General features: G+C 41.4%; 1 protein-coding gene across 2 annotated transcripts in view; it reads left to right on the forward strand.

The window, feature by feature from the left end:
* Positions 1-22,830, forward strand: part of myoz2a (myozenin 2a) — a 59,235-nt gene extending 36,405 nt beyond the window's left edge. For both annotated transcript variants that reach the window (XM_055212646.2, XM_055212655.2), the window contains 2 exons: positions 20,862-21,045; positions 22,205-22,830. In XM_055212646.2, coding sequence (XP_055068621.2) covers positions 20,862-21,045; positions 22,205-22,454 — 434 coding nt within the window. In that variant the 3' untranslated portion in view covers positions 22,455-22,830. The remainder of the gene's footprint in view (positions 1-20,861; positions 21,046-22,204) is intronic.
* Positions 22,831-25,431: the final 2,601 nt, after the last annotated feature.

A 25,431-nucleotide genomic window follows, 5' to 3' on the forward strand; every position in this document is an offset into this window, starting at 1 on the left:
TGACTTTTCGTTGAAGGGCGTGTCCGTGGCAGCCTGGCAAAGTGTGATATTTCGCCATGAAACAGGAAGCTGTTGTAATTCAGGCATACATTATCCGATCTGCCCCCGACCTTCACAAGTTTGATAAGGGTCCCGGCCTGAACACGTCAATATAACAATAATCAGGTACAGTCATAGCGCCACCTGCTGCACACAGGCGGTGTGGCACATTTTTTGTCCTTTGAATATCCACCTATATTTACCCACTTTAATTCATATCCCCCTGGTTCACTGCTTTACTAATGCCATAGGGTGGCGGTGCACATGCGTGCGAGGGCCCTTCCATCGCTGCTTGCAGCTTTAATTATTATTATTTTTCTTCTTCTTCTTCTTCTTCTTCTTCTTCTTCTTCTTCTTCTTCTCCGAAATGGATCGCATTTTTGAGGGCCTAAACATACCCGAAAACTCATGAAAATTTGCACACGCGTCAGAAGTGGCGAAAATTTACATGTAGTATAGGCGTCAGAAGTGGGCGTGTAGAAATGGCTCGATAGCGCCACCTGCAAAATTTCAAGAGAACAGCCCCCCCACTACGAAAAACGTACAGATACGAAATTTGGTAGGATCATCTAGCACCCCAAGACCTACAAAAAAGTCTCTTGGAGCGAAGCTCTAAACCCCACAGGAAGTCGGCCATTTTAAATTTTTTCTGTCATTTTTTGACATTTCCAAGCGTCGTACTTTAACGAACTCCTCCTAGCGATTTAATCCGATCATTATCATATTTGGTCAGTCTCATCTAAAGGCCTTTGCGATGCTAAATTGCGGAGATCTTGACTTTTCGTGGGAGGGTGTGTCCGTGGCGGCCTGACAAAGTTCGACATTTTCGCCATGAAACAGGAAGTTGTTATAACTCAGGCATACAATGTCCAATCTGCTCCACACTTCACATGTTTGATAAGGGTCTTGACCTGAACACATTTTAATGCCAATATTCAGCTTCAGTCATAGCGCCACCTAGAGGTAGCAGGAAATGCCATGTTTTACGCTGTGATTTACTGCTCTTAGAGATTTAATCAAATCATCATCATATTTGGTCAGACTGATGTTAAGCCCTTTGCCATGATAAATTGCGAAGATCTTGACTTTTCGTTGAAGGGCGTGTCCGTGGCAGCCTGGCAAAGTGTGATATTTCGCCATGAAACAGGAAGCTGTTGTAATTCAGGCATACATTATCTGATCTGCCCCCGACTTCACAAGTTTTGATAAGGGTCCCGGCCTGAACACGTCAATATAACAATAATCAGGTACAGTCATAGCGCCACCTGCTGCACACAGGCGGTGTGGCACATTTTTTGTTCTTTGAATATCCACCTATATTTACCCACTTTAATTCATATCCCCCTGGTTCACTGCTTAACTAATGCCATAGGGTGGCGGTGCACATGCGTGCGAGGGCCCTTCCATCGCTGCTTGCAGCTTTAATTATTATTTATTCTTCTTCTTCTCCAAAGTGAATCGCATTTTTGAGGGGCGAAACATGCTCGAAAACTCATGAAATTTTGCACACATGTCAGGAGTGGCGAAAATTTACATGTGGCATAGGCGCCAGAAGTGGGCGTGTAGAAATGGCTCGATAGCGCCACCTGCAAAATTTCAAGAGAACAGCCCCCCCACTACGAAAAACGTACAGATACGAAATTTGGTAGGATCATCTATCACCCCAAGACCTACAAAAAAGTCTCTTGGAGCGAAGCTCTAAACCCAACAGGAAGTCGGCCATTTTGAACTTTTGCCTTGATTTTTGTGCAAATTTGGTCATTTCCAGCCTTCATACTTTAACGAACTCCTCCTACAGATTTAATCCGATCATCGTCATATTTGGTCAATCTCATCTAAAGGCCTTTGCGATGTTAAATTGCGGAGATCTTGACTTTTCGTCAGAGGGTGTGTCCGTGGCGGCCTGACAAATTTCGGCATTTTCGCCATGAAACAGGAAGTGGCTCTAACTCAGGCATACAATGTCCAATCTGGCCCACGCTTCATACGTTTGATAAGGGTCTTGGCCTGAACACATTTCAATGCCAATATTCAACTTCACTCATAGCGCCACCTAGAGGTAGGAGGAAATACCATGTTTTATGCTCTGATTTACTGCTCTTAGAGATTTAATCAAATCATCATCATATTTGGTCTGACTGATGTTAAGCCCTTTTCCTTGATAAATTGCGAAGATCTTGACTTTTCGTTGAAGGGCGTGTCCGTGGCGGCCTGGCAAAGTGTGATGTTTCGCCATGAAACAGGAAGTTGTTATAACTCAGGCATACAATGTCCGATCTGCCCCTGACTTCACACGTTTGATAAGGGTCCAGGCCTGAACACATCAACATGGCATAATTCAGTAACACTCATAGCGCCACCTAGAGGCAGCAGGAAATACCATGTTTTACGCTGTGATTTACTGCTCTTAGATATTTAACCATATCAACATCATATTTCACCAGTGTAATCTCAAGACCTTGTGTGATGATAAAAAACAACGACCTTGACTTTTCATTAAAGGGCGTGTCCATGGCGGCCTCGCCAAGTATCGCTAAATGAATCGCATTTTTGACAGGCTAAACAAGCCCAAAAAGTCATAAAACGTTGCACACACGTCAGAAGTGGCGAAAATTTACATGTGGCATAGGCGCCAGAAGTGGGCGTGTAGAAATGGCTCGATAGCGCCACCTGCAAAATTTCAAAAGAACAGCCCCCCCACTACGAAAAACATACAGATATGAAATTTGGTAGGATCATCTATCACCCCAAGACTTACAAAAAAGTCTCTTGAAGCTAAGCTCTAAACCCCACAGGAAGTCGGCCATTTTGAATTTTTGCTGTGATTTCTGTGCAAATTTGGTCATTTCCAGGCTTCATACTTTAACGAACTCCTCCTACAGATTTAATCCAATCATCGTAATATTTGGTCAATGTCATCTAAAGGCCTTTGCGATGTTAAATTGCGGAGATCTTGACTTTTCGTTAGAGGGTGTGTCCGTGGCAGCCTGACAAATTTCGGCATTTTCGCCATGAAACAGGAAGTGGCTCTAACTCAGGCATACAATGTCCAATCTGCCCCATGCTTCACAAGTTTGATAAGGGTCTTGGCCTGAACACATTTCAATGCCAATATTCAGCTTTAATCATAGCGCCACCTAGAGGTTGCAGGAAATTACATGTTTTACGCTGTGATTTACTGCTCTTAGATATTTAATCAAATCATCATCATTTTTGGTAATACTGATCTTAAGGACTTTAATATGATATATTCAGAAGATCTTGACTTTTCGTTGAAGGGCGTGTCCGTGGCGGCCTGGCAAAGTGTGATGTTTCGCCATGAAACAGAAAGCTGTTGTAATTCAGACATACATTGTTCGATCTGCTCGAGACTTCACACGTGTGTTAAGGGTCCCGGCCTGAACACGTCAATATAATAATAATCATGTACAGTCATAGCGCCACCTGCTGCACATTTTCCTTTGAATATCTACCTATATTTACCCACTTTAATTCATATCCCCCTGGTTCACTGCTTTACTAATGCCATAGGGTAGCGGTGCACATGCGTGCGAGGGCCCTTCCATCGCTGCTTGCAGCTTTAATTATTATTATTATTATTATTTATTCTTCTTCTTCTCCAAAGTGAATCGCATTTTTGAGGGGCGAAACATGCTCGAAAACTCATGAAATTTTGCACACATGTCAGAAGTGGCGAAAATTTACATGTGGTATAGGCGCCAGAAGTGGGCGTGTAGAAATGGCTCGATAGCGCCACCTGCAAAATTTCAAGAGAACAGCCCCCCCGCTACGAAAAACGTACAGATACGAAATTTGGTAGGATCATCTATCACCCCAAGACCTACAAAAAAGTCTCTTGGAGCGAAGCTCTAAACCCAACAGGAAGTCGGCCATTTTGAATTTTTGCCTTGATTTTTGTGCAAATTTGGTCATTTCCAGGCTTCATACTTTAACGAACTCCTCCTACAGATTTAATCCGATCATCGTCATATTTGGTCAATCTCATCTAAAGGCCTTTGCGATGTTAAATTGCGGAGATCTTGACTTTTCGTCAGAGGGTGTGTCCGTGGCGGCCTGACAAATTTCTGCATTTTCGCCATGAAACAGGAAGTGGCTCTAACTCAGGCATACAATGTCCAATCTGCCCCACGCTTCATACGTTTGATAAGGGTCTTGGCCTGAACACATTTCAATGCCAATATTCAACTTCACTCATAGCGCCACCTAGAGGTAGGAGGAAATACCATGTTTTACGCTGTGATTTACTGCTCTTAGAGATTTAATCAAATCATCATCATATTTGGTCAGACTGATGTTAAGCCCTTTGCCGTGATAAATTGCGAAGATCTTGACTTTTCGTTGAAGGGCGTGTCCGTGGCAGCCTGGCAAAGTGTGATATTTCGCCATGAAACAGGAAGCTGTTGTAATTCAGACATACATAGTCCGATCTGCCCCCAACTTCACACGTTTCATAAGGGTCCCGGCCTGAACACATCAACATGGCATAATTCAGTATCAGTCATAGCGCCACCTAGAGGCAGCAGGAAATACCACCTTTTATGCTGTGACTTACTGCTCTTAGAGATTTAACCATATCAACATCATATTTCATCAGTCTAATCTCAAGACCTTGTGTGATGATAAATAGCAACGACCTTGACTTTTCGTTAAAGGGCGTGTCCGTTGCGGCCTCGCAAAGTATCGCTAAATGAATCCCATTTTTGACAGCCTAAACGAGCTCAAAAAGTCATGAAACATTGCACACGTGTCAAAAGTGGCAAATATTTTCATGTGATATAGGCTTCAGAACTTGGGGTGTTAAAATGGCTCTATAGCGCCACCTACAAAAATTCAATAGAGCAGCCCCCCCGCTACGTTAATCGCACAGATACGAAATGCGGTAGGATCATGTATCACCCCAAGACCTACAAAAAAGTCTCTTGGAGCAAAGCTCTAAACCCCACAGGAAGTCAGCCATTTTTAATTTTCTCTGTAATTTGAGTGCAAATTTTGCCATTTCTGGCCTTCGTATTTTAACAAACTCCTCCTATAAATTTAATCAGATAATCATCATATTTGGTGAGTGTCATCTAAAGGGCTTTGCAATGCTAAATTGCGGAGATCTTGACATTTCAATGGAGGGTGTGTATGTGGCGGCTTGCCAAATTTCTGTGTTTCTCAATGAAACAGGAAGTTGTTCTAACTCAGGTTTAAAATGTCCAATCTGACCCACGCTTCACAAGTTTGATAATTGTCCTGTCCTGAACACATCAACATGGCAATATTCAGTAAAAGTTATAGCGCCACCTGCTGGAAGCAGGAAATGACATGTTTTACACTGTGATTTACTGCTCATTGAAATGTATTCAGATCATCATCATATTTGGTCAGTCTGAACTTAGGGACTTCACAATGATAAATTGTGAAGATCTTGACATTTCGTTAAAGGGGCGTGTCCGTTGTGGCCTGTCAAAGTTTGATTTTTCGCCATGAGAAAGCTGTTGTAACTCAGACATGCAATGTCCGACCTGTCACAGACATCATACGTTTGACAAGGGTCCTGGCCTCAACACATCAATGTTACAACAATCAATTACAATCATAGCGCCACCTGCTGCATAAAGGAGTAGTGGCACTTCAAAGTTCCTTTGAATATCCACCTATATTTATCCACGGAAATTTCAATCCCCCTGGTTTATTGCTTTACTAAGGCCATAGAGTGGCGGTGCACATGAGTGCGAGGGCCCTTCCATCACTGCTTGCAGTTTTAATTAGGGCCCGAGCACACCAGGGTGTGAGGACCCTATTGTTTTTGCTCCGTTTATTATTAGGGCCCGAGCACCGAGGAGCAGGCCAGAATGGCCTGCACCGTGGGTGCAAAGCCCTATTGTTTTTGCTCCGTTTATTATTATTTTTCTTCTTCTTCTTCTTCTTCTTCTTCTTCTTCTTCTTCTCCGAAATGGATCGCATTTTTGAGGGCATAAACATACCCAAAAACTCATGAAAATTTGCATACGGGTCAGAAGTGGCGAAAATTTACATGTAGTATAGGCGGCAGAAGTGGGCGTGTAAAAATGGCTCGATAGCGCCACCTGCAAAATTTCAAGAGAACAGCCCCCCCACTACGAAAAACTTACAGATACGAAATTTGGTAGGGTCATCTATCACCCCAAGACCTTCAAAAAAGTCTCTTGGAGCTAAGCTCTAAACCCCACAGGAAGTCGGCCATTTTGAATTTTCTCTGTCATTTTTTGACATTTCGAAGCATCGTACTTTAACGAACTCCTCCTAGAGATTTAATCTGATCATCATCATATTTGGTCAGTCTCATCTAAAGGCCTTTGCGATGCTAAATTGCGGAGCTTTTGACTTTTCGTTGGAGGGCGTGTCTGTGGCAACCTGGCAAAATGTGATGTTTCGCCATGAAACAGGAAGCTGATGTAATTCAGGCATACATTGTCCGATCTGCCCCTGACTTCACACGTTTGATAAGGGTACAGGCCTGAACACATCAACATGGCATAACTCAGTAACACTTATAGCGCCACCTAGAGGCAGCCGGAAATACCATGTTTTACGCTGTGACTTACTGCTCTTAGATATTTAACCATATTAACATTATATTTCACCAGTGTAATCTCAAGACCTTGTGTGATGATAAAAAGCAACGACCTTGACTTTTCATTAAAGGGCGTGTCCGTGGCGGCCTCGCAAAGTATCGCTAAATTAATCGCATTTTTGACAGCCTAAACAAGCTCAAAAAGTCATAAAACATTGCACACACGTCAGAAGTGGCGAAAATGTACATGTGGCATAGGCGCCAGAAGTGGGCATGTAGAAATGGCTCGATAGCGCCACCTGCAAAATTTCAAGAGAACAGCCCCGCCGCTACGAAAAACCTACAGATACTAAATTTGGTAGGGTCATCTATCACCCCAAGACCTACAAAAAAGTCTCTTGGAGCGAAGCTCTAAACCCCACAGAAAGTCGGCCATTTTTAATTTTTGCCTTGATTTTTGTGCAAATTTGGTAATTTCCAGGCTTTGTACTTTAACGAACTCCTCCTAGAGATTTTATCAGACCGTCATCATATTTGGTCAATCTCATCTAAAGGCCTTTGCGATGTTATATTGCGGAGCTTTTGACTTTTCGTTGTAGGGTGTGTCCGTGGAGGCCTGACAAAGTTCAGCGTTTTTGCCATGAAACAGGAAGTTGTTATAACTCAGTCATACAATGTCCAATCTGCCCCACACTTCACATGTTTGATAAGAGTCTTGACCTGAACACATTTAAATGCCAATACTCAGCTTCAGTCATAGCGCCACCTAGAGGTAGCAGGAAATGCCTTGTTTTACACTGTGATTTACTGTTCTCAGAGATTTAATCAAATCATTATCATATCTGGTCAGACTGATCTTAAGCCCTTTGCGATGATAAATTGCGAAGATCTTGACTTTTTGTTGAAGGGCGTGTCCGTGGTGGCCTCGCAAAGAGTAATGTTTCGCCATGAAACAGGAATCTGTTGCAATTCAGGCATACATTGTCCGATCTGCCCCCAACTTCACACTTTTGATAAGGGTCCTGGCCTGAAAACATTAATATAACATTAATCAGGTACAGTCATAGCGCCACCTGCTGCCCACAGCCGGCGTGGCATATAAATTTTCCTTTGAATACCCACCTATATTTACCCACTTTAATTCATATTCCCCTGGTTCACTGCTTTACTAATGCTATAGGGTAGCGGTGCACATTCGTGCGAGGGCCCTTCCATCGCTGCTTGCAGCTTTAATTATTATTATTATTATTATATTCCGAAATGAATCTGCATTTTTGAAGGCCTAAACATACCCGAAAACTCATGAAAATTTGCACACGCGTCAGAAGTGGCGAAAATTTACATGTAGTATAGGCGTCAGAAGTGGGCGTGTAGAAATGGCTCGATAGCGCCACCTGCAAAATTTCAAGAGAACAGCCCCCCCCACTACGAAAAACATACGGATACGAAATTTGGTAGGATCATCAAGCACCCCAAGACCTAGAAAAAAGTCTCTTGGAGCGAAGCTCTAAACCCCACAGGAAGTCGGCCATTTTGAATTTTCTCTGTCATTTTTTGACATTTCCAAGCGTCGCACTTTAACGAACTCCTCCTAGCGATTTAATCCGATCATTATCATATTTGGTCAGTCTCATCTAAAGGCTTTTGCGATGCTAAATTGCGGAGATCTTGACTTTTCGTTGGAGGGTGTGTCCGTGGCGGCCGGACAAAGTTCGACATTTTTGCCATGAAACAGGAAGTTGTTATAACTCAGGCATACAATGTCCAATCTGACCCACGCTTCACATGTTTGATAAGGGTCTTGACCTGAACACATTTTAATGCCAATATTCAGCTTCAGTCATAGCGCCACCTAGAGGTAGCAGGAAATGCCATGTTTTACGCTGTGATTTACTGCTCTTAGAGATTTAATCAAATCATCATCATATTTGGTCAGACTGATGTTAAGCCCTTTGCCGTGATAAATTACGAAGATCTTGACTTTTCGTTGAAGGGCGTGTCTGTGGCAGCCTGGCAAAGTGTGATATTTCCCCATGAAACAGGAAGCTGTTGTAATTCAGGCATACATTATCCGATCTGCCCCCGACTTCACAAGTTTGTTAAGGGTCCCGGCCTGAACACGTCAATATAACAATAATCAGGTACAGTCATAGCGCCACCTGCTGCACACAGGCGGTGTGGCACATTTTTTGTCCTTTGAATATCCACCTATATTTACCCACTTTAATTCATATCCCCCTGGTTCACTGCTTTACTAATGCCATAGGGTAGCGGTGCACATGCGTGCGAGGGCCCTTCCATCGCTGCTTGCAGCTTTAATTATTATTATTTTTCTTCTTCTTCTTCTTCTTCTTCTTCTTCTTCTTCTTCTTCTCCGAAATGGATCGCATTTTTGAGGGCCTAAACATACCCGAAAACTCATGAAAATTTGCACACGTGTCAGAAGTGGCGAAAATTTACATGTAGTATAGGCATCAGAAGTGGGCGTGTAAAAATGGCTCGATAGCGCCACCTGCAAAATTTCAAGAGAACAGCCCCCCCACTACGAAAAACGTATAGATACGAAATTTGGTAGGATCATCTATCACTCCAAGACCTACAAAAAAGTCTCTTGGAGCAAACCTCTAAATCCCACAGGAAGTCGGCCATTTTGAATTTTCTCTGTCATTTTTGGACATTTCCAAGCATCATACTTTAACGAACTCCTCCTAGAGATTTACTCTGATCATCATCATATTTGGTCAGTATCATCTAAAGGCCTTTGCGATGCTAAATTGCGGAGCTTTTGACTTTTCGTTGGAGGGCGTGTCCTTGGCGGCCTGGGAAAGTTTGATGTTTCGCCATGAAACAGGAAGCTGATGTAATTCAGGCATACATTGTCCGATCTGCCCCTGACTTCACACGTTTGATAAGGGTCCAGGCCTGAACACATCAACATGGCATAATTCAGTAACACTCATAGCGCCACCTGGAGGCAGCAGGAAATACCATGTTTTACGCTGTGTCTTACTGCTCTTAGAGATTTAAACATATCAACATCATATTTCACCAGTGTAATCTCAAGACCTTGTGTGATGATAAAAATCAACGACCTTGACTTTTCATTAAAGGGCGTGTCCGTGGCAGCCTCGCAAAGTATCGCTAAATGAATCGCATTTTTGACAGGCTAAACAAGCTCAAAAAGTCATAAAACGTCGCACACGTCAGAAGTGGCAAAAATTTACACGTGGCATAGGCGCCAGAAGTGGGCGTGTAGAAATGGCTCAATAGCGCCACCTGCAAAATTTCATGAGAACAGCCCCGCCGCTACGAAAAACCTACAGATACGAAATTTGGTAGGGTCATCTATCACCCCAAGACCTACCAAAAAGTCTCTTGGAGCGAAGCTCTAAACCCCACAGGAAGTCGTCCATTTTGAATTTTTGCTGTAATTTATGTGCAAATTTTGTCATTTCCAGGCTTCGTACTTTAACGAACTCCTCCTAGAGATTTTAATAGATTGTCATCATATTTGGTCAATCTCATCTAAAGGCCTTTGCGATGTTAAATTGCGGAGCTTTTGACTTTTCGTTGGAGGGTGTGTCCGTGGCGACCTGCCAAATATCAGCGTTTTCGCCATGAAACAGGACGTTTTTATAACTCAGGCATACAATGTCCAATCTGCCCCACGCTTCACATGTTTGATAAGGGTCTTGACCTGAACACATTTCAATGCCAATATTCAGCTTCAGTCCTAGCGCCACCTAGAGGTAGCAGGAAATGCCTTGTTTTACACTGTGATTTACTGTTCTCAGAGATTTAATCAAATCATTATCATATCAGGTGAGACTGATCTTAAGCCCTTTGCGATGAAAACTTGTGAAGATCTTGACTTTTCGTTGAAGGGCGTGTCCGTGGCGGCCTGGCAAAGAGTGATGTTTCGCCATGAAACAGGAATCTGTTGCAATTCAGGCATACATTATCCGATCTGCCCTATACTTCACACTTTTGATAAGGGTCCCGGCCTGAACACAATAATATAACAACAATCAGTTACAGTCACAGCGCCACCTGCTGCACACAGGCGGTGTGGCACATCAGTTTCCCTTTGAATATCCACCTATATTTGCCCACTATAATTAAGATCCCCCTGGTTAACTGCTTTACTAATAGAATAGGGTAGCGGTGCACATGCGTGCGAGGGCCCTTCCATCGCTGCTTGCAGCTTTAATTAGGGCCCGAGCACACAAGTGTGAGGACCCTATTGTTTTTGCTCCGTTTATTATTATTATTATTTATTCTTCTTCTTCTCCAAAGTGAATCGCATTTTTGAGGGGCGAAACATGCTCGAAAACTCATGAAATTTAGCACACATGTCAGGAGTGGCGAAAATTTACATGTGGCATAGGCGGCAGAAGTGGGCGTGTAGAAATGGCTCGATAGCGCCACCTGCAAAATTTCAAGAGAACAGCCCCCCCACTACGAAAAACGTACAGATACGAAATTTGGTAGGATCATCTATCACTCCAAGACCTACAAAAAAGTCTCTTGGAGCGAAGCTCTAAACCCAACAGGAAGTCCGCCATTTTGAATTTTTGCCTTGATTTTTGTGCAAATTTAGTCATTTCCAGCCTTCATACTTTAACGAACTCCTCCTACAGATTTAATCCGATCATCGTCATATTTGGTCAATCTCATCTAAAGGCCTTTGCGATGTTAAATTGCGGAGATCTTGACTTTTCGTCAGAGGGTGTGTCCGTGGCGGCCTGACAAATTTCGGCATTTTCGCCATGAAACAGGAAGTGGCTCTAACTCAGGCATACAATGTCCAATCTGCCCCACGCTTCATACGTTTGATAAGGGTCTTGGCCTGAACACATTTCAATGCCAATATTCAACTTCACTCATAGCGCCACCTAGAGGTAGGAGGAAATACCATGTTTTATGCTCTGATTTACTGCTCTTAGAGATTTAATCAAATCATCATCATATTTGGTCTGACTGATGTTAAGCCCTTTTCCTTGATAAATTGCGAAGATCTTGACTTTTCGTTGAAGGGCGTGTCCGTGGCGGCCTCGCAAAGTGTGATGTTTCGCCATGAAACAGGAAGTTGTTATAACTCAGGCATACAATGTCCGATCTGCCCCTGACTTCACACGTTTGATAAGGGTCCAGGCCTGAACACATCAACATGGCATAATTCAGTAACACTCATAGCGCCACCTAGAGGCAGCAGGAAATACCATGTTTTACGCTGTGATTTACTGCTCTTAGATATTTAACCATATCAACATCATATTTCACCAGTGTAATCTCAAGACCTTGTGTGATGATAAAAAGCCAAGAACTTGACTTTTCATTAAAGGGCGTGTCCGTGGCGGCCTCGCAAAGTATCGGTAAATGAATCGCATTTTTGACAGGCTAAACAAGCTCAAAAAGTCATAAAACGTTGCACACACGTCAGAAGTGGCGAAAATTTACATGTGGCATAGGTGCCAGAAGTGGGCGTGTAGAAATGGCTCGATAGCGCCACCTGCAAAATTTCAAGCGAACAGCCCCCCCGCTACGAAAAATGTACAGATACGAAATTTGGTAGGATCATCTATCACCCCAAGACCTACAAAAAAGTCTCTTGGAGCGAAGCTCTAAACCCCACAGGAAGTCGGCCATTTTGAATTTTTGCCTTGATTTTTGTGCAAATTTGGTCATTTCCAGGCTTCATACTGCAACAAACTCCTCCTACAGATTTAATCCGATCATCGTCATATTTGGTCGGTCTTATCTAAAGGCCTTTGCGATGCTAAATTGCAGAGATCTTGACTTTTCGTTGGAGGGTGTGTCCGTGGCGGGCTGCCAAATTTCTGTGTTTTCGCCATGAAACAGGAAGTGGCTCTAACTCAGGTATACAATGTCCAATCTGCCCCACGCTTCACATGTTTGATTAGGGTCTTGGCCTGAACACATTTCAATGCCAATATTCAGCTTCAGTCACAGCGCCACCTAGAGGTAGCAGGAAATACCATGTTTTACGCTATGATTTACTGCTCTTAGAGATTTAATCAAATCATCATCATATTTGGTTAGATTGATGTAAAGCCCTCTGCGGTGATGAATTGTGAATATCTTGACTTTTCATTGAAGGGCGTGTCCGTGGCGGCCTGGCAAAGTGTGATGTTTCGCCATGAAACAGGAAGCTGTTGTAATTCAGACATACATTGTTCGATCTGCCCCAGACTTCACATGTTTGATAAGGTTCTTGGCCTGAACACATTTCAATGCCAATATTCAGCTTCAGTCATAGCACCACCTGCTGCACACAGGCGGTGTGGCACATCAGTTTCCCTTTGAATATCCACCTGTATTTACCCACTTTAATTCATATCCCCCTGGTTCACTGCTTTACTAATGCCATAGGGTAGCGGTGCACATGCGTGCGAGGGCCCTTCCATCGCTGCTTGCAGCTTTAATTATTATTTATTCTTCTTCTTCTCCAAAGTGAATCGCATTTTTGAGGGGCAAAACATGCTCGAAAACTCATGAAATTTTGCACACATGTCAGGAGTGGCGAAAATTTACATGTGGCATAGGCGCCAGAAGTGGGCGTGTAGAAATGGCTCGATAGCGCCACCTGCAAAATTTCAAGAGAACAGCCCCCCCACTACGAAAAACGTACAGATACGAAATTTGGTAGGATCATCTATCACCCCAAGACCTACAAAAAAGTCGCTTGGAGCGAAGCTCTAAACCCAACAGGAAGTCGGCCATTTTGAATTTTTGCCTTGATTTTTGTGCAAATTTGGTCATTTCCAGCCTTCATACTTTAACGAACTCCTCCTACAGATTTAATCCGATCATCGTCATATTTGGTCAATCTCATCTAAAGGCCTTTGCGATGTTAAATTGCGGAGATCTTGACTTTTCGTCAGAGGGTGTGTCCGTGGCGGCCTGACAAATTTCGGCATTTTCGCCATGAAACAGGAAGTGGCTCTAACTCAGGCATACAATGTCCAATCTGGCCCACGCTTCATACGTTTGATAAGGGTCTTGGCCTGAACACATTTCAATGCCAATATTCAACTTCACTCATAGCGCCACCTAGAGGTAGGAGGAAATACCATGTTTTATGCTCTGATTTACTGCTCTTAGAGATTTAATCAAATCATCATCATATTTGGTCTGACTGATGTTAAGCCCTTTTCCTTGATAAATTGCGAAGATCTTGACTTTTCGTTGAAGGGCGTGTCCGTGGCGGCCTGGCAAAGTGTGATGTTTCGCCATGAAACAGGAAGTTGTTATAACTCAGGCATACAATGTCCGATCTGCCCCTGACTTCACACGTTTGATAAGGGTCCAGGCCTGAACACATCAACATGGCATAATTCAGTAACACTCATAGCGCCACCTAGAGGCAGCAGGAAATACCATGTTTTACGCTGTGATTTACTGCTCTTAGATATTTAACCATATCAACATCATATTTCACCAGTGTAATCTCAAGACCTTGTGTGATGATAAAAAACAACGACCTTGACTTTTCATTAAAGGGCGTGTCCATGGCGGCCTCGCCAAGTATCGCTAAATGAATCGCATTTTTGACAGGCTAAACAAGCCCAAAAAGTCATAAAACGTTGCACACACGTCAGAAGTGGCGAAAATTTACATGTGGCATAGGCGCCAGAAGTGGGCGTGTAGAAATGGCTCGATAGCGCCACCTGCAAAATTTCAAAAGAACAGCCCCCCCACTACGAAAAACATACAGATATGAAATTTGGTAGGATCATCTATCACCCCAAGACTTACAAAAAAGTCTCTTGAAGCTAAGCTCTAAACCCCACAGGAAGTCGGCCATTTTGAATTTTTGCTGTGATTTCTGGGCAAATTTGGTCATTTCCAGGCTTCATACTTTAACGAACTCCTCCTACAGATTTAATCTGATCATCGTCATATTTGGTCAATGTCATCTAAAGGCCTTTGCGATGTTAAATTGCGGAGATCTTGACTTTTCGTTAGAGGGTGTGTCCGTGGCAGCCTGACAAATTTCGGCATTTTCGCCATGAAACAGGAAGTGGCTCTAACTCAGGCATACAATGTCCAATCTGCCCCATGCTTCACAAGTTTGATAAGGGTCTTGGCCTGAACACATTTCAATGCCAATATTCAGCTTTAATCATAGCGCCACCTAGAGGTTGCAGGAAATTACATGTTTTACGCTGTGATTTACTGCTCTTAGATATTTAATCAAATCATCATCATTTTTGGTAATACTGATCTTAAGGACTTTAATATGATATATTCAGAAGATCTTGACTTTTCGTTGAAGGGCGTGTCCGTGGCGGCCTGGCAAAGTGTGATGTTTCGCCATGAAACAGAAAGCTGTTGTAATTCAGACATACATTGTTCGATCTGCTCGAGACTTCACACGTGTGTTAAGGGTCCCGGCCTGAACACGTCAATATAATAATAATCATGTACAGTCATAGCGCCACCTGCTGCACATTTCCTTTGAATATCTACCTATATTTACCCACTTTAATTCATATCCCCCTGGTTCACTGCTTTACTAATGCCATAGGGTAGCGGTGCACATGCGTGCGAGGGCCCTTCCATCGCTGCTTGCAGCTTTAATTATTATTTATTCTTCTTCTTCTCCAAAGTGAATCGCATTTTTGAGGGGCGAAACATGCTCGAAAACTCATGAAATTTTGCACACATGTCAGGAGTGGCGAAAATTTACATGTGGCATAGGCGCCAGAAGTGGGCGTGTAGAAATGGCTCGATAGCGCCACCTGCAAAATTTCAAGAGAACAGCCCCCCCACTACGAAAAACGTACAGATACGAAATTTGGTAGGATCATCTATCACCCAAAGACCTACAAAAAAGTCTCTTGGAGCAAAGCTCTAAACCCAACAGGAAGTCCGCCATTTTGAATTTTTGCCTTGATTTTTGTGCAAATTTGGTCATTTCCTGCCTTCATACTTTAACGAACTCCTCCTACAGATTTAATCCGATCATCGTCATATTTGGTCAATCTCATCTAAAGGCCTTTGCGATGTTAAATTGCGGAGATCTTGACTTTTCGTCAGAGGGTGTGTCCGTGGCGGCCTGACAAATTTCGGCATTTTCGCCATGAAACAGGAAGTGGCTCTAACTCAGGCATACAATGTCCAATCTGCCCCACGCTTCATACGTTTGATAAGGGTCTTGGCCTGAACACATTTCAATGCCAATATTCAGCTTCAGTCATAGCGCCACCTAGAGGTAGGAGGAAATACCATGTTTTATGCTCTGATTTACTGCTCTTAGAGATTTAATCAAATCATCATCATATTTGGTCTGACTGATGTTAAGCCCTTTTCCTTGATAAATTGCGAAGATCTTGACTTTTCGTTGAAGGGCGTGTCCGTGGCGGCCTGGCAAAGTGTGATGTTTCGCCATGAAACAGGAAGTTGTTATAACTCAGGCATACAATGTCCGATCTAACCCTGACTTCACACGTTTGATAAGGGTCCAGGCCTGAACACATCAACATGGCATAATTCAGTAACACTCATAGCGCCACCTAGAGGCAGCAGGAAATACCATGTTTTACGCTGTGATTTACTGCTCTTAGATATTTAACCATATCAACATCATATTTCACCAGTGTAATCTCAAGACCTTGTGTGATGATAAAAAGCAACGACCTTGACTTTTCATTAAAGGGCGTGTCCGTGGCGGCCTCGCAAAGTATCGGTAAATGAATCGCATTTTTGACAGGCTAAACAAGCCCAAAAAGTCATAAAACGTTGCACACATGTCAAAAGTGGCGAAAATTTACATGTGGCATAGGCGCCAGAAGTGGGCATGTAGAAATGGCTCGATAGCGCCACCTGCAAAATTTCAAGCGAACAGCCCCCCCGCTACGAAAAATGTACAGATACGAAATTTGGTAGGATCATCTATCACCCCAAGACCTACAAAAAAGTCTCTTGGAGCGAAGCTCTAAACCCCACAGGAAGTCTGCCATTTTGAATTTTTGCCTTGATTTTTGTGCAAATTTGGTAATTTCCAGCCTTCATACCTTAACGAACTCCTCCTACAGATTTAATCCGATCATCGTCATATTTGGTCAATCTCATCTAAAGGCCTTTGCGATGTTAAATTGCGGAGATCTTGACTTTTCGTTGGAGGGTGTGTCCGTGGCGGCCTGACAAATTTCGGCATTTTCGCCATGAAACAGGAAGTGGCTCTAACTCATGCATACAATGTCCAATCTGCCCCACGCTTCACATGTTTGATTAGGGTCTTGGCCTGAACACATTTCAATGCCAATATTCAGCTTCAGTCATAGCGCCATCTAGAGGTAGCAGGAAATACCATGTTTTACACTATGATTTACTGCTCTTAGAGATTTAATCAAATCATCATCATATTTGGTTAGATTGATGTAAAGCCCTCTGCGGTGATAAATTGTGAATATCTTGACTTTTCGTTGAAGGGCGTGTCCGTGGCGGCCTGGCAAAGTGTGATGTTTCGCCATGAAACAGGAAGCTGTTGTAATTCAGACATACATTGTTCGATCTGCCCCAGACTTTACATGTTTGATAAGGTTCTTGGCCTGAACACATTTCAATGCCAATATTCAGCTTCAGTCATAGCACCACCTGCTGCACACAGGCGGTGTGGCACATCAGTTTCCCTTTGAATATCCACCTGTATTTACCCACTTTAATTCATATCCCCCTGGTTCACTGCTTTACTAATGCCATAGGGTAGCGGTGCACATGCGTGCGAGGGCCCTTCCATCGCTGCTTGCAGCTTTAATTAGGGCCCGAGCACACCAGTGTGAGGACCCTATTGTTTTTGCTCGGTTTATTATTATTATTATTATTATTATTATTATTATTCCGTTTCTTCTCCAAAGTGAATCGCATTTTTGAGGGCCTAAACATACTCGAAAACTCATGAAATTTTGCAAACACGTCAGAAGTGGCGAAAATGTACATGTGGCATAGGCGCCAGAAGTGGGCGTGTAGAAATGGCTCAATAGCGCCACCTGCAAAATTTCAAAAGAACAGTCCCCCCACTACGAAAAACGTACAGATACGAAATTTGGTAGGATCATGTATCACCCCAAGACCTACAAAAAAGTCTCTTTGAGCGAAGCTCTAAACCCCACAGGAAGTCGGCCATTTTGATTTTTCGCTGTGATTTCTGTGCAAATTTTGTCATTTCCCGCCTTCGTACTTTAACGAACTCCTCCTAGAGATTTTATCAGATCATCATCATATTTGGTCAATCTGATCTAAAGGCCTTTGCGATGTTAAATTGCGGAGCTTTTGACTTTTCGTTGGAGGGTGTGTCCGTGGCGGCCTGACAAAATTCAGCGTTTTCGCCATGAAACAGGAAGTTGTTCTAACTCAGGCATACAATGTCCAATCTGCCCCACACTTCACATGTTTGATAAGAGTCTCGGCCTGAACACATTTCAATGCCAATATTCAGCTTCAGTCCTAGCGCCACCTAGAGGTAGCAGGAAATGCCATGTTTTACGCTGTGATTTACTACTCTTAGAGATTTAATCAAATCATCATCATATTTGGTCAGACTGATGTTAAGCCCTTTGCCGTGATAAATTGCGAAGATCTTGACTTTTCGTTGAAGTGCGTGTCCGTGGCGGCCTGGCAAAGTGAGATGTTTTGACATGAAACAGGAAGCTGTTGTAATTCAGGCATACATTATCCGATCTGCTTCAGACTTCACACGTTTGATAAGGGTCCCGGCCTGAACACGTCAATATAACAATAATCAGGTACCATCATAGCGCCACCTGCTGCACACAGGCGGTGTGGCACACCAGTTTCCCTTTGAATATCCAGCTGTATTTACCCACTTTAATTTATACCCCCTTGGTTTACTGCTTTACTAATTCCATAGGGTAGCGGTGCATATGCGTGCGAGGGCCCTTCCATCGCTGCTTGCAGCTTTAATTATTATTTATTCTTCTTCTTCTCCAAAGTGAATCGCATTTTTGAGGGGCGAAACATGCTCAAAAACTCATGAAATTTTGCACACATGTCAGAAGTGGCGAAAATTTACATGTGGTATAGGCGCCAGAAGTGGGCGTGTAGAAATGGCTCGATAGCGCCACCTGCAAAATTTCAAGAGAACAGCCCCCCCGCTACGAAAAACGTACAGATACGAAATTTGGTAGGATCATCTATCACCCCCAGACCTACAAAAAAGTCTCTTGGAGCGAAGCTCTAAACCCAACAGGAAGTCCGCCATTTTTAATTTTTGCCTTGATTTTTGTGCAAATTTGGTCATTTCCAGGCTTCATACTTTAACGAACTCCTCCTACAGATTTAATCCGTTCATCGTCATATTTGGTCAATCTCATCTAAAGGCCTTTGCGATGTTAAATTGCGGAGATCTTGACTTTTCGTCAGAGGGGGTGTCCGTGGCGGCCTGACAAATTTCTGCATTTTCGCCATGAAACAGGAAGTGGCTCTAACTCAGGCATACAATGTCCAATCTGCCCCACGCTTTATACGTTTGATAAGGGTCTTGGCCTGAACACATTTCAATGCCAATATTCAACTTCACTCATAGCGCCACCTAGAGGTAGGAGGAAATGCCATGTTTTACGCTGTGATTTACTGCTCTTATAGATTTAATCAAATCATCATCATATTTGGTCTGACTGATGTTAAGCCTGTTGCGGTGATAAATTGCAAAGATCTTGACTTTTCGTTGAAGGGCGTGTCCGTGGCAGCCTGGCAAAGTGTGATGTTTCACCATGAAACAGGAAGCTGTTGTAATTCAGACATACATAGTCCGATCTGCCCCCAACTTCACACGTTTCATAAGGGTCCCGGCCTGAACACATCAACATGGCATAATTCAGTATCAGTCATAGCGCCACCTAGAGGCAGCAGGAAATACCACCTTTTATGCTGTGACTTCCTGCTCTTAGAGATTTAACCATATCAACATCATATTTCATCAGTCTAATCTCAAGACCTTGTGTGATGATAAATAGCAACGACCTTGACTTTTCGTTAAAGGGCGTGTCCGTTGCGGCCTCGCAAAGTATCGCTAAATGAATCCCATTTTTGACAGCCTAAACGAGCTCAAAAAGTCATGAAATGTTGCACACGTGTCAAAAGTGGCGAATATTTTCATGTGATATAGGCTTTAGAACTTGGGGTGTTAAAATGGCTCTATAGCGCCACCTACAAAAATTCAGTAGAGCAGCCCCCCCGCTACGTTAATCGCACAGATACGAAATGCGGTAGGATCATGTATCACCCCAAGACCTACAAAAAAGTCTCTTGGAGCAAAGCTCTTAACCCCACAGGAAGTCAGCCATTTTGAATTTTCTCTGTAATTTGAGTGCAAATTTTGCCATTTCTGGCCTTCGTATTTTAACGAACTCCTCCTATAAATTTAATCAGATAATCATCATATTTGGTGAGTGTCATCTAAAGGGCTTTGCAATGCTAAATTGCGGAGATCTTGACATTTCAATGGAGGGTGTGTATGTGGCGGCTTGCCAAATTTCTGTGTTTCTCAATGAAACAGGAAGTTGTTCTAACTCAGGTTTAAAATGTCCAATCTGACCCACGCTTCACAAGTTTGATATTTGTCCTGTCCTGAACACATCAACATGGCAATATTCAGTAAAAGTTATAGCGCCACCTGCTGGAAGCAGGAAATGACATGTTTTACACTGTGATTTACTGCTCATTGAAATGTATTCAGATCATCATCATATTTGGTCAGTCTGAACTTAGGGACTTCACAATGATAAATTGTGAAGATCTTGACATTTCGTTAAAGGGGCGTGTCCGTTGTGGCCTGTCAAAGTTTGATTTTTCGTCATGAGAAAGCTGTTGTAACTCAGACATGCAATGTCCGACCTGTCACAGACATCATACGTTTGACAAGGGTCCTGGCCTCAACACATCAATGTTACAACAATCAATTACAATCATAGCGCCACCTGCTGCATAAAGGAGTAGTGGCACTTCAAAGTTCCTTTGAATATCCACCTATATTTATCCACGGAAATTTCAATCCCCCTGGTTTATTGCTTTACTAAGGCCATAGAGTGGCGGTGCACATGAGTGCGAGGGCCCTTCCATCACTGCTTGCAGTTTTAATTGTTGTCTTGTATTTGATTCTAACACCCATTTAATCTGCTTTTTTTTCTTATTGACTAACTTGTTGATAAGTCTAAAGTCCAAGTGGCATTCATTGGGCCATCATGGATTCATAGGCTTTACTTTATTTCCCCACAAGGTTATGTTGGTCCTTTGAAGGATGTTCCAACAGAGAAGTTCAACCGCACAGCTATGCCCAGAGTCTATCAGTCCCCCTGGGAACAGGCCCTCATTAAAAACCCCTCTCTGGCTGATACACTGATCACCAACATGCCTGAACCCGAACCCAAACATGAGATACCTCAATATAAGAGCTTCAACAGGTTTGTATGACTGCTTTAAACTTCCAAGGCATTTGAATAACTGCAGTATACATGATTTGTTTTAGTAATATACATGTTGTTTATATATTTTCATGTTACATAAACATGTACATTATCTAAGCATTAGGTAAATTAATTACTGTAAATTAATTTGCAATCTTTTTAAATTTATATTTATGCATTTGGCCTTTTTCCAAAGTAACTTACAGCAGTGGTTCTCAAACTGGGGGCCGCGAGATGATGCTAGGGGGGCCCATGTTTTATGACATTTTATAAAATACATGAATGAATTCTGTGTAATTAAACCAAAAAATATATAAGGCTACTAACCAATAGCCCTACTTTGAATAATTTTATATGTTTTGTTTAATTAAAATGTTACATTTTAGAACAAATCTTCTTTGGGGGGGGGGGCACAAACAAATGCACTGTATACAAGGGGGGCCGCACACAGAAAAAGTTTGAGAACCACTGACTTACAGTATATTCAGTCGGTATTTATGTTCTCTGGGAATCTAACCCTTGATCTTGCTACTAATGCAAGATCAGCATTTGAGCTAAAAAAAAATAATCCGCTGTATTTATTAAAAATAATTCAAATATAGGGCATTATTTTTGCTTCCACTTTTTTAAGTAAGTTTTACATTGAACCTTAAAACCATTTAAGCAATTGCAATTTTTTAAAGTAAGTTTTAAATAATTTAAGCAAAAAGTGGATGCTAAAATTCTGCACTATATTTTTAAGTAAATCCAGCAGATTATTTTTTTTGTCCACTGCCTAGTTAGTTATATTTGCTAAAATAATTTAAGTAGTTATATTTGCTAAAATAATTTAAGTAGTTTCAACCAAAAATTATTAATTTAATCTCCTTATTACAAATTTTACATGATAAAATTTAGTTGAATTTATTGAATAACATGTTCATTTAGAATTACTCACTTTTTTGTGTTATTTTTACTAAACTTTGGATTAAAAAAAGAATAATTTTTTTTTTAATAGAATTTACTCAAGTAAATTTACTAAGCCACAAAATAATTTTTTATAGTGCAGTTGCAGCAAACGTTTCAATTGGGGTTTCTTGACCTAACAAAAACATTTAATCTCTTCATTTTCTTAGTGCTGAACACTTAACATGACCTGTCAATCTTTCAATTCAAGGGTGGCTATTCCATTCGGTGGCTTTGGCAAGGCACCCAGAGTCCCCGTAAAATCTCCTGAAGTGGACCTGGGCCTTCCCAGTCCCTTAACCAAAAAACCTGTAGCTGACCCCGTGATCAAACGGCCTACCTTCAACAGAACGGCCTCAGGCTGGGCTAATGAGAGCGAGCCCCTGATACTTCCCAGTGTGCACCTGGAGCCTGTATCATCCATGTCTTGCACATTTGTCCCAGAGTCCGACGACCTCTGAGCATCAGGCCTATCATTGTTTTTGTGAGCTGCATTGTCACTGGAATAAAGGTTGCACTTTCTCTGAATGTCACTGTTGAATAGTTGAATCAGTCAGATTAATGATATTTCTTTAATGTATTGAAAAAACTAAGTAAATAGTTTATTGATTCCAGAATAGAATTCTCCCCCCAAAAATAAGCATGTTTTGTAACAAATACTTTAACGAATTATACAAAGTATCTGCTTTTCTTTTTATATACATCTAATGTACCCCAAACAACTTGATCGGCTTGCCAAAATATATCAATGTTGAGATGTACTGTACATACAGTATGTATATGGTGACGTAAACACATTAATTAAACTATTTAATAAAGAAAGTTTTAAAACATAAACTGTTTGTGGTATGCATATAAAACAGTAGTGAATTAAAAATCATATAATGAATGTAATGTATGTACTGTATGCATGCACTGTATTATTGTGCCACTGTGTGTTTGCTCAAGGTTATATTGTCCAGGCCTGATAAATTGAATGTTTCCCAAGACAGCTAAGATGAGCGATGAGTCCTTAGACTTTTGGTAGCACTGCAGCCTCTTACATTATTGATGGACGCAGCACGTGTTGGTCACACTTCACTGTACCCTGTTATTAAGTCAGTCCAGAAATTCAGCAGGTCAGTACATGCTCATCATAAAATAGACACAAATTTTTATCTGTATTATTTTTAAAAATCCAAAGCAACTTACAGCGTTTTCAAGACTACATATTATCAGTATGTGTGCTCCCTGCATTAAATATACTGTTTGACATTTGCATAATGCAGAGTTATTCCAATTGAGCTACAGGAACACCAAATTGTTGTCTTTTGTTTTGCAAATGTTTATGCAACAAATTCTTGCCCTACAACCACTGACTGATGCATTATTGTACAGTTACCTACTTAGTGCTGGGGGTGTCAGCATTTCCAAAAATGCAAATCATAAATCTGAGCTGTTAAAATACTCAATACAAAAAGCCTTCAATATTGTTCTTAAGGCTATCTCAGTCTGGTAAATAGCAGCTCCTGGAGAAAAGCCAGTCAATTAGCTTGAGCCTGCTAAGTCAGAAAAAAAGATGCTGATCTTCCGTCGTATGCCTTTGGGTATTTGCTGTGTAGATTGCAGATTCATGTTATCTAACTGGATGGCAAACAAAGCACACATGCACTTCTGCAGAGTTTACCTGAATGCAAACAGATTTGTAGATTAGACATCAGCTACCACCACTGTGTCAAAATGTTGCTGCAAAAAATTATCTAGCACCACAAAACCAGTAAGGGTTTATTTGTAGCAAAAGCCAAAAATACCTTGTTGGTCAAAATATCAATTTTTCTTATATGCCAAAAATATTAAGATCATGTTTCATAAAGATACTTTGTAAATTTTCGTTAATATATCCAAACCTTTTTTGTGAGTTGCTGCAGTTGCTACTGTAACTACTTAATTTGGACCACTTTAAAGGTGATTTACTCAATTTTAGATTTTTTTGCACCCTCAGATTCCAGATTTTCAGTAGTATCTCGGCCAAATATTGTCTTATCCTAACAAACTATACATTAACAAACTATACAAAATAGAAATTTACCCCATGACTGGTTTTGTGGTCCAGGGTCGCATACTGTGTGTTTTTACATAACTTATCAAATTAAGTTAAGCAATTTTAGCTTGTTTTAGAGCAAAATGTCAAGTCAGGTATTATTTATTTTAGCATGTTTTTGCAATGATGCCTTGTTTCAAATTAGCTTTACTTGAAACATGAAATACGGTGTAATTATTAAATATGGCCTATAGTATATAGGATAGAATATATACTGTAGTTTTAGCATAAAAATTTAAGTTGAAATTACGTGAATAACCAGTTGCATTAAAGGAACAGTATGTAGGATTGTGGCCAAAACTGGTATTTCAATCACAAAACTTGTGGCTAAAACTGGTACTGCAATTACACAACTGGTGCCAATACACAAAATTACAACATAAACATCACTTTTTAAATGACAATATCCAGGGCATACCACTGTTGTCAGTGTTAAAAGTATTTGAAATGAAAATGATTTCTTAATGTCTAGGGACATATCAGGGCCATTTCATCATTAATTGATATACATTTCTTACATACTGTTCCTTAAACTTTAAAATTTAAGGCAATCCTATTATTATGAGAATTTCTATTTTTGCATTGTGCTATTATTTATATGTCTATTATATCAATCTGCAAATTTTTGCTGCAGTGATATTAAAAAAGGGAATATGATAAATAATGAAAAATAAAAAATAAAGAGAATAATGGGACTTCTATGCATTAAATTAAATAGCACCTATTGCCCCTTGGTGTGTAGGTGTGTATTAGTACATTTAACGATATGCAAAAGGTAAATACCCCAAAGTAAACCATGACACGAGTGACCGTCTCCAACATAAATCTCTTTTCTTCGACTACAACAAACACACGGATTGTAAGCAACAGTTTCTTCCTGGGATTGGTGATGTAGAGAAGACCAACATTATTATAATTCATCCCGCTTCGGACTCACTGCCTGCAGTTAACTCTTGTTAGCATTGCATTGTGAGCGAATCTTTAAGGAGCGTCACATTTCCGGCTGATGTCAGAGGTATTCAGGCCAATCACAACGTACAGAGCTAGCTAATCAGGGACACAGAGCTTTTCAAATCTTTGCATTTCAGGAAGAGAGTGAAATCTGGAGCTACAAAAATGTACGGTATGTGGAAAATGTGTTTTTTAACCATAAACCACGCAATCACATTGTATTATACCAAATACACAAAATAGCGTTGCATTTTAGCAATGAAATAAGTGCACTTTAATGCATATTGTTGTAGTGAACCACATTTTTTGATAAAGGCAATACGACTTGGGGATAAAACAGCTGTCATTGCATTAATGTCACAGTGCAAAAGGCTTAATTTTCTTAAAAATCAGCTTAATATATAGTG

The sequence above is a fragment of the Misgurnus anguillicaudatus genome, chromosome 21, assembly GCF_027580225.2.
Source record: "Misgurnus anguillicaudatus chromosome 21, ASM2758022v2, whole genome shotgun sequence".
Taxonomy (NCBI): Eukaryota; Metazoa; Chordata; class Actinopteri; order Cypriniformes; family Cobitidae; genus Misgurnus; species Misgurnus anguillicaudatus.